Source organism: Mugil cephalus, chromosome 9, assembly GCF_022458985.1.
Source record: "Mugil cephalus isolate CIBA_MC_2020 chromosome 9, CIBA_Mcephalus_1.1, whole genome shotgun sequence".
NCBI classification, from domain to species: domain Eukaryota; kingdom Metazoa; phylum Chordata; class Actinopteri; order Mugiliformes; family Mugilidae; genus Mugil; species Mugil cephalus.
In genome coordinates, this window is record NC_061778.1 from 25,756,211 (window position 1) to 25,770,229 (window position 14,019).

Below are 14,019 nucleotides of genomic sequence, written 5' to 3' on the forward strand. Positions count from 1 at the left end.
TCGAGTCGTTGGCCCGGTAACGGTTTGTTGATTAGTGAGCGATGTGACGAGACCTCAGTAACAACATGAAACTCAAGCGGTTTCTCATCAGATATTATCCACCAGGTAATACAAATAATCATTTTTTTCTTAAATATGAAGTTTATTCTCTTAGGCACAGCGTGGCACTGCTTTACATGCATGTTTTCAACTTTTTATACTGCTGTCTAGCGTTAGCTGACTTAGTGACGCTCAAATGTTGAGTCGCTGAATTAAAGTCAGTCTATTTCAAAACTCGCTGCTTTGAGGTAAATGGTGAGAGATGAAGTCAAGGTAAACTGTTAGAATTTGGGCTGTTTAGTTTCAGCCTCAGGTAGCTGAACAGGAGATTGTTTTGCCTGCTGTGGAGTAAATAAAGCATTCTCTTCTCTTCTCTTCTCTTCTCTTCTCTTCTCTTCTCTTCTCTTCTCTTCTCTTCTCTTCTCTTCTCTTCTCTTCAGGTATAATCCTGGAATACGAGAAAGGAGGATATTTGAGGACCAAATCCATCGACCTTCTGGATTTGACTCCAGAGTGCGTGAGTTGTAACATGATAACATTACTTTGACATACTGTCTATTGTGTCATTTCAGAATAATCTTCTATAACAGTGTGGTTGCCTGTCACCCCTTGTAAATATGCTGTTCTTAACTAGTCCCCAAGTAGTTCTGTGATCTCAGCACTCCACCTTAAGATGCTAAAAAATAGGAAGACCTATTGCTAAGTAGATAGACATTATTTAACTCTGCTGCACGGAGATAAATGTGCTTTAGATCAGATGTCTATACACATTTGCCAGTTCACTGTTCTAATGTTCGATTTATATTGAAACAGTGCCAGAAAGGTAATAATTCAACTGGATGAGCATTTTGGAGGATGTAGTTTTTGATGCTGTTAGACTGGGTTGGATTGAACACTAAAGTCTTTCAGTTATTTAGCCTAGATCATAGATTTCAAACATACGGCCCGCAGGCCACAACCGGCCTGGTCCTGGGTTTATTCTGGCCCACAGTGTTTTTCAATGACAGTATTGCTGTCCCTAATTTGTTTACTGTTTTTAGAAAGAGAAGTGGACACAGAACACAGTACTGAGACGCAGGACTAAACTAGTGTTTCCCACAAAATTTCATGAGATCCTGGTGTTTTTTGTTTTGCTTTGTTTTGTTTTGTTTTGTTTTGTTTTGTTTTGTTTTGTTTTTTAAAAGCAGGCATTTTCAGTCTATCTTTAAATTGCCATAATATTATGAATATTGGATTTAGGGACAAATGGCAACAGCCTGTGCAGTTTATACACAGGAATAAATAAACTGTTGAGACTTAGCATTCGTTGGACGAGTGTATGTAAGGTTATTTAGGTTAGATTATAGGCCTAATAAACTGGAAAGTGGATATGATAAAAAGATAGTAAACAGCTGAGTGGATTTAATACTTGTTAAATGGTATTTTATATCAAACAAAGCATCTTCTTTTTGTATTTAAAGTATTTCTGTCTTTGATATTTGCTTAAAGAATCATATTTTTATATATTTATTAAGTCACAATCTTTTATTTAATATTACCATGCCATCTGAAGTTTAAACTGGGACTCTTTTCACTCCTGGCAGAGCAAACCCAGATGAACTAGTGGCAGAAATCAGGCAGTCGGAGCCCCTGATCACAGAGTCCCGGGCTGAACAGGTCAAACTACTGATCCTTCGACTACAGCAGAAACAAAGCCAGCAGGACCACCACAGGTTCTGTTTCTGCAAGGTCAGACTCAGAACTCCACACAGTTATAAACACTGTAGCTGTGACATGCAATTTAAATGCAATAAAATTCCAGTATCCATACGTTTATTTTCCATTAGTTTCTTGCTATTTAAGGTCCCTTGGCTGACTGTGAAATATATGTTTTAATGAAATAAGTGTCAAAAGCCCTATGTCAGTAAAAACTTGAGACACGCAGTACTGTATACTGTGTTGTGTAGAAAATGTGGGGGGATATTAGCTTATCTTTTACTTTAGAGTTTTGCTGTATGCAGCACAAGCAGTTAAAAATGATTTGAGATGTGAAATAGTTGGCAATATCAAAGATGTGCAGCAGTATAGGAAGATACCGTTGTGATTAGTGAGCGTTATTTACATTTGTGGAAATGTTGTTGTGTTTGGAAATTAGTCAGTGTTCCAAAAAGTCACTAGAGAGCAGCAGTGCTTAGATTTTAGAAGTTTTAGCAAATGTGCCAAAAGTCTAATAACATGGTAATAGCAAAAAAAGGGGTCTTCACATGTGTGTCAGTATGTAAAAGAATACATTGATCGTTGGTTTATTTTGTCTGCAGTATGTCATAAAATGAGCAGATTTCCTTCTGTTCTAAGGGAGGGAAGAACATCATACCAGTATTGGTAGGCCTGCAGGAAGACGTCTTGTCATTAGATTACACAGGCATTTTTAAAGATGAATGAAGTCAATAACAGTAGCACCTTGGAAGTTACATTTTTAATCATCTCTCTCTCTCTCTTTTTTTTTTTTTTGCAGGAGCTTAAGTCACACATACTGCCACTAACAAATGTTGCCTTTGACAAATCTGGGTCAAGGTGAGTTTGAAACATAGACCAGTGTGGCACTGGAGTTTAGCAAAGACTTATACATCTTTACTCTATTCTGCAGGTTTATAACTGGGAGTTATGACAGAACATGCAGAGTTTGGGACACAGCCTCTGGCACGGAGCTGCACTCACTGGAGGGCCACAGAAATGTGGTGTATGCAATATCATTTAACAACCCCTATGGGTAATGAAGTGTTTCGGCAAAACTTTAACACCATATGAGAACTCTTTAGCTCTGTTTGCCATTCAAAAGAGTGTTTAATCTTAAAATGTACCCTTTCCTTGGTTTATTTCTTCCTAGAGACAAGATTGCCACAGGTTCTTTTGATAAGACCTGTAAACTGTGGTGCGCAGAGACCGGAAAATGTTTTCATACTTTCCGGGGACACATGGCAGAAATAGTATGTATTACAATCTAACAGAAACACTAATTCAGTTACTGTGAGTTTATGCCCATTATCACTCTGCTTATTGTGCTTGTAGGGTCAGATGTCATTTGAGCATTTAAGCTATACAGTTGGATGGCTCTGCATTGGTTTTCTATTTTATATATGTTGGGTAGCTAATAAAAACATTGCTTGCAGATACTGTTTGAGGTTGTGGAATAATACAATATAAGTTATTGTAAATGATTTTGTTGTATTGTGTAGGTGTGCCTGTCATTCAACCCCCAAAGTACACTGGTGGCCACAGGCAGCATGGACGCCACTGCCAAGCTGTGGGATGTGGAGAGTGGGGAGGAGGTGGCCACTCTTACTGTAAGAACTCTTTTCTTTACTCACTCACGACACCCTATTGCTTCTGTTTCATCTTTTTCTCTTGTATTGTGACTCACTTACCTTCATTAATTATGCTTTAATTAATGTTGAATTCACTTATATAAGCGATTAGTGCTAAGCTGAATGCTGCTAATTGCCCTCGATGGCAAGTATTTTTACCACCTCACATAACCACAAACGATCTGATGTTGAATGTAACTCTTTAATAAGGCACTGATAACACACTCTTCAGGGAGTAGTGAGTCCTCTTTGATGTGTAGGCTGCACGTGGGTCTGTGGTGTGACTGGCTGGTTGGTTGGCTCTGTGTCAGAGAGAAGCGACGCTCTGTTCTTTTCGCGTTTTGCACCATGAAGAATCAGTCATGCTCTCAGTACTCAATTAAGTGCAGAATCTTGAGTGTTCATTTTTTTGCTTTGGTAAATAACTGTGCCCATTTTATTATGTACTGTTATGCATGGGAGAAAGAATGAGAGAAAATAGAGATTATGAGAGAGAAATGAAACAGTGAGTTCTCTCTTTTTTTTATCTCATCCAGGGTCACACTGCAGAGGTCCTGTCTCTTTGCTTTAACACAGTGGGTAATCAGCTTGTCACTGGCTCCTTCGACCACACAGTTGCCATATGGGATGTAGCTTCAGGAAGGTCAGACACTGTCAATATATATATATACATTTGCTTTATGCATGTGTCATCATTTGTACTGACATACTTCTGCAAGCAAAAGGTTAACTGAATAACTGCTTATATTTTCTTAGGCGTATCCACACTCTGATTGGTCATATAGGTGAAATAAGCAACGTTCAGTTTAACTGGGACTGCTCGCTTATAGTGTCTGGTTCCATGGACAAAACCTGCAAGGTGAGATATTATCACCCAACGATTTCAACAGTCTTTGTCCTATGAAGTTTATTGATTTAGCTTTTGCCAAAATCTATGCCACAATTATAACATAGTAATAGCCATCCGCTTAGCATTTTAAACTATTGCGAGACATAGGTATTTGAGATGGATGGCTCTTGTCATTCATATTCGCTCTCCTCAATTTCCCTCTTTCCATCTCTACTCACCTCCTGTCTCTAAGGTCTCCATCATATCAAGGAGAAAAAATTAAATCCTAATTCCTTAATTATACCAGGATGAGTCATGCTCTCGGGTGAGAATTAGCCACCTCACTGCACCCCCCTAGAGGAGATGGCTAAAATAAAGCTGCTACAGAGAGACAACAGCAATATGCAAAAGTATTTTATCAGACTGAGTTGGGTGTGTTTACGTGTATGTGTGTCCCCATGCTTTGCTTTTATGATTCCTGCCTCAATGCATTGTTATGTGTTTGCAGTTGTGGGAGGCAGCCAGTGGGAAGTGTGTGGCCACCCTGGCTGGACACAAAGAAGAGGTGTTGGATGTGTGTTTTGATTTAAGTGGTCAGCTCATTGCTACTGCTTCTGCAGATGGTGAGAGTAACACCATGGCTGTGTGTTACATGGCATTATTAAAGTTATACTAGCAACTTCCGTTTCTCATGCAAGAGTTTATACTTTCTACATTCACTCTATCAGCTATGTATATTATTGTGACAATAATATGACGAAATTAAAAGTTTGAAAAAGTACAGCGCATACAAGACAAAGAACCATACCTGTGTCTTTCAGGTACAGCACGAGTGTTTAGTGCAACCACGCATAAGTGCCTCTTGACACTAGAAGGCCATGATGGTGAGATCTCCAAGGTAAGTCCATGAACCCAACACATCTATTCCACAGGTAATTTATTGTCTCCACAAGAATCTAAAAGTGTTGTTTCACTAGCCTTCCCCCTCATTTTTTTTTTCAAATGTACAACAATGAGTTCATTTACAATCAATTTAATTCTTTCACAGACCTGAATCACAATGACGACAAACAAACAGAGCTAGTGACACTACTTCTAAAGCTCATATAGAGAACTAGTGTGTAGCATTTATGGGCATCTAGTGGCGAGAAGATCGCAACTAATTCAAGACCATTCCCTTGCCACTAGCTTTCCATGCGTATGGCAGAAGCTGCAGTAGTCACAATAAGAAACCAAAATAATGTGAAAAGTCTTTTCTAGAGTTAATTTTAGCGGTTCTTGACTAGAGTCATGTTGAACCATGTAGATGCATGGCACTGCAACATGTCGGGCTGTTTGGAGGAGGACCCACTCATTATACAGATATGATAGCCTCCCTTAAAGCTAACAAGTAAATAACTAGGCAGCACCACATATTTATGGATACATCAGGCTTCTAGCAGGTGTGAATGAGCTTGTGATTTTCGTGTCACATTAGTCTCTAGCTTTGGCTCCCCTTGTCATCTGTTTGAATAAAACATTTCCTCAGATTACCTTGCTAACACGGGATAGTGTGATACTGAAGTGGAAGGACAGAAGTCCATGCTTGAGGCTGTTTTGTGGCATCCCAGCGTATCAGTAAGCATGCTCTGACCTTGTGTTATTAGTCTTTAAACCCAGAGTACACCGTGCCATGAAATCCAACATCCTCCAAAAGACTGTTAACCTTGTGTAGCGTGGCCTGCTATCAGTTGAATGTGTGTGTGTTTGACCCTGCTCTGACCTTGCTGTTTAATGGGAGGGATTTTACCTATTTACTCTTTGTCAGGTGTAATGCTCTGCTTGAGTTTGTTTTCCACGGGTCCTGGCTCTGAGTGTTTCTTTCTACGTGTTTACTGAAACACATCCGACAGCCAGTAATAAATAGGCTGGATGGTGGATGATTCCAGAGGATTATGACACTAATCTCTCCCTAACAGGACACTTCTCCCCCTCCCCTCCATGCTCCTCAACCTTTTTTTTTTCTCCACTGACTTCTATTTCAGCATCTCATTCACTGTTTTTATTTTCACCATGCCTCAATCCCTTTTCAAGTTAATTCACCTTGCTACTCTTTTCTTCACCCAGGAAATTATAAACTGACTTATGAGCAACTGACTTATTGTGAATTTCAGTGAATAGCAGCACATGCCAGGATATTACAAGGCCTTTTGTTTTCAAATGTGGATTGAAATGGCATTAGCTTGAGCCTTCATGGGGATGTGTAAATGGGACTTACAAGTGTAAAATTATTTTTGGCCCTTAAAATTGCTACCTTCAAGTTAAACTGAAGATCAAACCCGTTAGATATGTGGATCTATCAAATGTGGTCTGGAGTTTTCCACCTTTACAAACAAGTTGTCAAAAGCACCAGATTAAGAATTCAACCTATAGTGATCATATGAAGAAGACGACAATGAAGTGATGTGAAGAATTAGAAATACCTCTTCTACCACCCCTTTTCATTACCTGATTTTCATGTGCAGAATACAAGGCAGGCAGGCGTAATGGTATCTGTGGGGTAGTTTTACAAAGACCTAGGTTTAATTGGGAACTTTAATTAGAAAAATGACTCTGCTGAGATGTTCAGCATTTGCAGTGACTCAAGACGTGAGGATTAAAAGATGGTCCCTCAGGTTACATCCATCAGCTGCACACTCTTTATTATGAACGCTCACGACTTTTGCAGTGTTATTTGTGAGCCCACTTTTTAGAAAAATTATTTTTAAATTAGTACATGATATGAAAATGTATGTTTATTTATACTTTATTTGAATTTCCCCAATGGGGATCAATAAAGTATTATCTTATCTTATACGTCTTCCTGTTCTCTTTTCTGATGCTTTTTTCTCTTCTGTCTTCATTTTAATCCATCTTTTTTTCCATTTTGGCAGCTGTCACAACTTCCACTCTCATCTTCTTTCTCCGATCTTCCATCTCTGTCAGCTTTGTCTCCATTCAGTTTCCATTTCCTGCTGGCAAGTTTTAATAAAAACATACTTTACTTTCATAGCTATCTAGAGCCAATTTCATTTAATCATTCCTCTCTTTACTTCACAGTTAGAATATAAAACCATTCAGGGAAACATAAACCCGGACTGTAACACAATCCACTTCTGCCATGATTTTCATATTTAATTGTCTTCACTGAGTCGTGCCACTAGTATCTTTATCCTAAGTTTTAAGTATTTTAAGTGCAATGACCTCAGGGGTCAATGCTGCTGACACGATGAGCGTTCCTAACTCATAGATTTTTGGTCCTTTTGTGGTTTCCACTACTTCTGGCATGATCTCTTACTTAGCACTCTGTAGCTCATGTAGCGTACACCCACCTCTGAATAACGCCAGCTTTACTAACTCTGCCTCTCTTCATAGATCTGCTTCAGCCCTCAGGGCAGCAGGGTCTTGACAGCCGGCTCAGACAAGACAGCTCGTCTGTGGGATGTTCAGTCTGGAGTGTGCCTGCAAATCCTGGAGGGGCACACTGACGAGATTTTCTCCTGTGTTTTCAACTACGAGGGTGACACCATCATTACAGGTATACACTGCCCACACACACCACATCTGACAACCATGGACTGTTAAAATGTGGCCTGGAGCAGTGAATAAACTCTTCCTCGCCAGCTGTCACAAATGCTTAATTGCACATTTTAGATGAAAAGCAGGCAGCTGTGTCCTTCTGTGCAACCACCTGTTTGTGTTCCCCTGCAGGCAGCAAGGATAACACATGCCGAATCTGGTACTGACCCCTCAGAGGCTGAGCCTGGCATATACATGGACACAACAGTCAGTTTGTATCATTTACTCTGTACCTGTTTAATTATGAATGACAAGAGAAAATGTAATTCTTGACAAAAAGTCTGCCTTTCAAGCTCTGTGTGTAAGGTTAAGGTGGTAATGGAAGTTATCACAATGTGGAAAAATTGTTGATATCATCACAAGTAGTTAAATTGTTTAAGTAGGTTCTAGAGACAATGGCACAGCAAGACGACACTTTAAACCCCCTTAGTGAGTATCTGTGACCTTCAATTTTGCATTGATATTGTTTGTCAATACAGTTTGGTATTAACGGGCCGTACATAGAAGGTTCTCTAATTTTTCATCGTCATCTCAACTGAACATTCAAATACACATATATTTTCACAATGAAATTTGTAGCTTTTCGTAGCTTACCTAGCTAGCCTTCCTTAATTTGTTTTTATTTCCCCACAAATACAGGCTACTGCCACCTGCTGGTCTGGAGAAATATTTTCTCTCACAAAGGGGCAGAATGGGCAAGTTTGCTATTAGCTGTAGTCTTTGCAATGTAATCAAGTCAATGTTTTCAACGTTTGTTGTTGGTCTGGTATGTCCGGCCCTTAAAGGAATAGTTTGACATTGTAGAAGATAGACTGTATTATGTTTTTTTGTTTTGAAAAGGAGGATACATTTTACATCATATATGGAGCTGAGAACAGGAGGTTAGATAGAATATTGCTAGTAGAATACACACGCAAGTAATTTAGCATGTTGTATCTCATTTTAATCTGATCTACACCATTACTGTAATTTTTAATTTTACATCATCTTATGAAATATAGACACCCAGTATACCCTAGTACCATAGTCTTGGCTGCAACCTCAAAGTTGCAACCTGCAAAACGTCATGTCAGTTTTTTTTATTTATTTTTTATTTTTTGCGCATGTAACTCTTGTCATTTATATGTGCACAGAAATCAGAAATAACAGCCAACACAAATAATACTAGATTGTATCATCTTACTCTTGTCAAGAGAAGTTAATTACATAACTTGTTAAACTACTGAATTTCTCTTACTTTAAATGGTGATCCATGCAGTACAAAGTCTTTATATTTAACCGTATTCATGCATGAGCATACCTGTAAATATCTGCCTCTGTTCTATTTCCCTTATATCTTCATTCTTAACACCTTGCATGTTTCTGGGATGTGTACCTAAGCAGTATTTTCAGAGTACATAATACAATGATAAAGATTTATACGGGGGCTTTCTAGCTGTTATTCAGATGTTATCCATAAATCATGGCTGTTTTACGCACTCACTGCTCCTGTGACCTGCTTTTAGGAATTCAGACAATGCCGTGTCACACTAATGTGAATGAATGTGCTTCTGAACAGTTTTTACTGCCCCCCTGCTGAATGTTAGAAATGATCCAGACTGCTTGTACTTCACATCACAGAAATTTATTGATGTCAAAAGATAAATACATTCAGTTCTACTGTGACAGAGTTTACAGCTGAATCGTGTGCTTTTTTTTTCTCCCCCTCCCCGAAGCTTATGTAACACTAGATTACCACCAAGTAGAGAAATGAACAGACCAAATCCACATACAAATTCAACATTACAAACTTTACTCTGTCATTCGGACACAGTAAAAGCTAAAGAGAGCAGTCCACTACTCCAAGGTGCAGCAGTTCCAGATCTACAGTATGTACAGTACAGCTATCCAAAATAATCAGTTCTCAAGTAACATGAACAAAATAACATACTTAGAACTTAATTTCACAACAGAAGTGGTATGTTGATCAATACACACAATGAAGTCATGGATGCTTCGCTTACATTAGGCAAATGTGCACTTCTAAGTGGCTATCAGAAGAATGTGAACAATGTTTTTCTGGGCTTACATCTGAACAGCCTCTTTTATGAAGTAGTTTTGATACAAAATGTCAGAGAATGTCAGGGTTGTGGAACAGAATTCAACCTGATTTTCCTATCTTTTATATGTACTTTACCTCGTGTGTTTCTTCATCATACATAAATAAACATAATTTTGTGAGAATCTGTAAATATATATATTTATATATAATCTGGATCAGTCAGTTAAAACCTGCTTGAGGGCTAGTTCATTCCCATCAAGAATGTCCAACCCATTAGAGTTTGCTCTGTTTGTGTGCATCTCACCAGAGAGGTAAATCTGAAAACAAAAACACGCTCTTGTTAAAGGGAGATTGGTCCATTCATAGCTGTGTAAAACACATAAAACACAAGACTGAGAGGTATGTATTTCTCAAGTATGCTGAATGCGCTGTGCCTTCAGCTTGCTGTAGGTGACACTTGGTGTGATGAGGCAGGACTAGGGGAACATTTAGGAGCATGATACAAATGTGAGAGAATGAGTGAGCATGTGTGTTTTTGTTTGCAGTACAACGGGGACAGTCCTTCCTAAATGTTCTCCAACAGCCAGTCAAACAGGCTGGACTGGAGAGACCGGCCCGCCTCTTCCTCTTTTTCTTTTTCATGTAGCTTACAGAACTGAACAACAGCGCTGAACAGATCTGCAATCCTCCAGGCCTTCTGAGACATCAGGTGTACCACCCTCAGGAACTGAGAGAACACACAACAAATCCCACAATAAATATATAATCATTTACAAATGTATTCCATGGTTATGTTTTGTAAAAGTCTGCGAATTGTCTGTACTGGAGTAATATCAAGCAATATCAACAATAAGGTAAGAAAATGAGACGCAAGTAACATGAATCAGTTGCTGCATTTACGTGGACACCAGTATTCTGCCAATAATCATAATAATAGTCCAATAATAATCAGAAAAATCTTCACATAACTTCTAGGGAACTTATCTGAGGGAATTTTCAGTTGGGTTAACCTTTGATACGTTGCACAACAGATAATTTATCACCTAGTAATGTAAGCCCTTCATCTGATCATTTTCTATATATTCTTTTTGTCCAATTGATGGTGAGTTTACAGGATGAATGGTGGTAACGAAACAGCAGTAGAACAAGTTGTTTAAGTCTGTGTTTAAAAAGAAATAAATGAAGCAGGAATCAATGTGGGCAGCACCATTTAAAACATTCATCCACCTCGGTCTTCAGCTGAATTCATTCAGGGTTGTCAATAGGCAATTGGAAAAAGTTTTCTAGGACAATTTCAAAGAAAACTGTGAATTTGATTTGTTATTTGTTTATTACTGGTTTTTGGGTATGTGGGAACACATCACATCTTCTCATTCATGTAAACAGTTCAGTTAGAGTTTCTAATCAAAATAGTTTCAGTCAAACTGAAAACATATTGTCCATGTAAATGTAGCCAGAGCAGAGACAACAGGCTTTATGTGTTTATTTGACTCGATAACAACTGTGCCTACTTTTGCAACCCTCTTCTCTTTGGACCTCCTGAAGTAGAGAGCAGGAAGGCCCAGCTCGGAGGCAGCGATCCACTGCAGCGCCACTCTCAGCTCTGAGTCCACACACTCTGGCTCGAGGTCGCAGTTTACCACCAACAGCTCCCTGAGGTTGCTACTGCCACCTGCCGTTCTCGCTGAAGTGCTCTCTGAAAGATCAAAGGTAACAGGACATACTACATTGGAAGTAATTTCTACTACTTGTTGTTTCTGATGTTTCTGTCTCTGCCCTCGTGGAACTGCATGAACAATTGGTTCTGTTCTATACTTGCCAGGACACCAGAAGCCACCGTGCAAAACGTCTTTGCATGCAATCACACGGCATGTTCAGTGTCATAAAATAAAAAAAATCCTGGCCTCAGTTTCTCTTTGGAATAAGATTTGTTGCAGCGTAAGTCATTAAACAAAGATGAACTCTGTGCTGAGATGCTTTTTGAGCTATGGACCCATTTTAATTATTGATCCCGCATTCATAAAAGAGAATTGCTTGTATTCAGGCACATCCATTCAAGGGATTAATCACAGAGACCAGGCACATACCGTACCTCAAATTACTCAAAGACTCCTGGTGAGTAGTGAGATGTTAAAACGAGGAGAGGTGAATAATTAACAAGCAGATAAAACTGAGATGATGTAAGAAACCAAGGCTACACTCACCAAAGACATTCTCCTTGGTTCCTGCCAGGTGGCCTTTCTCTGTCTCCTCACTGTGAGCAAATGAGAAAACTGCACATTATAGGTTTTGTCTGTGCGGCAGAAGACCAACACTGTACTGATATTATAGCTGAGATACATAGGACAGAACAAATGCCACAGCCTGGAGAGACTTTTTTAAGTCTATTAAAAAGGACATTATTATCTATGCTTGAATGACAGCAGGCATGAAACCACTATCTGAAACCTCTCTGCCGTATTAAAAACATGTCATTATAGGCATTAGAGTGACATAGTAATGAGAAATATTTCAGCACCAGTGGGTGACAGTGACATGTACCTGAATACTGTGCTCTGATTGGGAACATCAGAAAAAGTGTCCAGGTCTGCCAATCCGAGGCTCGATGTGCTGCTGGTACCATTCCTGTAACAACAACAAAACAAAATAATTAAAGAAAAAAAGAGCACTTTATCATTTGTATGTTGCCTCTCGACATCCAAGAGGATCGCTGACTTGTGAAGAGAACAATAACCAAGCGCAGTGATGCAAGTCATTTTGTTCGTTAGCTTGTGAGTAACGTTTAAACAGCAGCTGCAGCAGAACTGGGGGGGCTCAAGCTGGTGATTTCTGTCTGGCAGCAAGCCCACCTGAATATGGGGATGGAGGTATTTTATGCGGGTAGGGTGGATGGGCAGCCATGCCCATGTGTCACAGCATGGGACAGGGATGAGGTGGAGTTTAAATAAGCGGGTAGATGGAGAGGTTGGAGTCAGCAGGTGTTATGCAGGGGCCGGCAACTAGTCTTGCAGTATCATTGCAACACAAACAACCTTCCAACTTCCCTTTTCTCCTAAAACTAAACATTTAGAAATAAATATATTTATATGTAGATACTTACTCGGTGTTAGTACTATTATTTGGCCTCTTACCCATGCGTATATCTTTGGATGTTTTCTACTGTTAGCTTGTTTCACGTAGAACACAAAGCAATGACTCTACATTATTAGTTGGTTAAACAAATGAGATTTTGATGAAGCACAGCATGGTGTAGTAAATGTCTCTTGTTATGCGATATCACAGCCCTGTACCACTGCAGCATACTACTGCAGGTAGTATGGGGTGCAGGCCGGGTCTGGCCCTGTATGGCTTTGTGGGGCGACCTCTCGGCCATACACTGCTATAGCACGTGTGGATATTGCGGCAGCAGCAGCAGGGAGTAAACTGGCATTGGCACAGGAGAACACAAGTGTCAGTAGCAATGGGCCAATGGGAGTGGGGTGAGGGTGGGAGTAGCAGCGTTTGGAGCAGTGTCAAGGAGCAACGGTTACTGACCCCTCGCTCAGCTGGATAAAACTACTGGTCTCCTCGTGGGGGTCATCTTCGGGGGTTATATGAGACCAGCTCCCCATGCTCTCTTCACTGCTAGCACTCATAGAACGCTTGTCCCTCTTCACTACTGCAGCCACCGCCACAGTTGGCCTGTCCCTCTCACTGCTGGGGAGAGCAAACCGCAAGATGGTGGGAGTGGCCATCAACTGGTTGTGCACAATGTCTGCTGCAATGTGTAGTTAGCTTTGGCCATTGTTCCGAGGTTCATCTTTTCACTGTTGCTGTAAACAAGTTTTGTTAAATCTAAAAAGCAATTTAAAAGGCAGCATCAGATCAATTTGTGCTCTAACCATAAAGACTTACAATAATGTTTCACAAATGACAGTCTTTTGGAGTTTGCTAGACGATAAAGAAGGTAGCTGCTCTTCAGCACATCAGCAAACTGCATTTCCCACAGGCACTGTTAGATTTTCAATGTTTGTTTTTGGAAAACTGATTAAATTAAGTCATAATCAGATGATTGAGAGCTGCCATCTTCAACAGTTCTAAAGGGAAATCAGGTTTTACTGATCAAGTGATCCACTTTTACCCAGGGGATAAACAGATGCACTCTACTACTTTCTGGATTACATGTATTG

At 39.7% G+C, this 14,019-nt stretch overlaps 2 protein-coding genes across 7 annotated transcripts in view; one reads left to right on the forward strand and one right to left on the reverse strand.

Moving 5' to 3' along the window:
* The first annotated feature begins 11 nt into the window (after window positions 1-11).
* daw1 (dynein assembly factor with WDR repeat domains 1) lies at window positions 12-9,483 on the forward strand. 2 transcript variants are annotated; one of them, XM_047594374.1, is made up of 14 exons: window positions 12-105; window positions 480-552; window positions 1,623-1,767; window positions 2,534-2,592; window positions 2,666-2,788; window positions 2,906-3,005; window positions 3,255-3,362; window positions 3,920-4,026; window positions 4,140-4,242; window positions 4,721-4,835; window positions 5,034-5,110; window positions 7,606-7,768; window positions 7,942-8,016; window positions 8,449-9,483. In XM_047594374.1, exons 1-13 carry the CDS (start codon window positions 66-68, stop codon window positions 7,974-7,976), a joined length of 1,248 nt encoding a protein of 415 aa, XP_047450330.1. In that variant the 5' UTR covers window positions 12-65; the 3' UTR covers window positions 7,977-8,016; window positions 8,449-9,483. The 2 variants fall into 2 exon arrangements, with proteins under 2 accessions (XP_047450330.1, XP_047450329.1); XM_047594373.1 differs by having other exon boundaries at window positions 7,942-9,483.
* The window catches only part of LOC125013580 (SPHK1 interactor, AKAP domain containing), a 116,349-nt gene continuing 111,747 nt past the window's right edge, over window positions 9,418-14,019 (reverse strand). For 4 of the 5 annotated variants that reach the window (XM_047594370.1, XM_047594367.1, XM_047594371.1 and 1 more), the window contains 5 exons: window positions 13,385-13,546; window positions 12,392-12,475; window positions 12,055-12,104; window positions 11,362-11,546; window positions 9,418-10,577 (listed from right to left, as the gene is read on the reverse strand). In XM_047594370.1, the coding sequence (XP_047450326.1) occupies window positions 10,416-10,577; window positions 11,362-11,546; window positions 12,055-12,104; window positions 12,392-12,475; window positions 13,385-13,546 (643 nt within the window). In that variant the 3' untranslated portion in view covers window positions 9,418-10,415. The remainder of the gene's footprint in view (window positions 10,578-11,361; window positions 11,547-12,054; window positions 12,105-12,391; window positions 12,476-13,384; window positions 13,547-14,019) is intronic. The other variant, XM_047594372.1, reaches the window with a different exon arrangement.

What these genes read in the sequence shown, in the direction of transcription:
- daw1 (XM_047594373.1), top strand. Translation starts at nt 66, where the DNA reads ATGAAACTCAAGCGGTTTCTCATCAGATATTATCCACCAG. An exon ending in GGGGACACATGGCAGAAATA is followed by an intron (nt 3,006 to 3,254) that starts GTATGTATTACA and finishes TGTATTGTGTAG; the next exon opens with GTGTGCCTGTCATTCAACCC. An exon ending in CCATGGACAAAACCTGCAAG is followed by an intron (nt 4,243 to 4,720) that starts GTGAGATATTAT and finishes ATGTGTTTGCAG; the next exon opens with TTGTGGGAGGCAGCCAGTGG.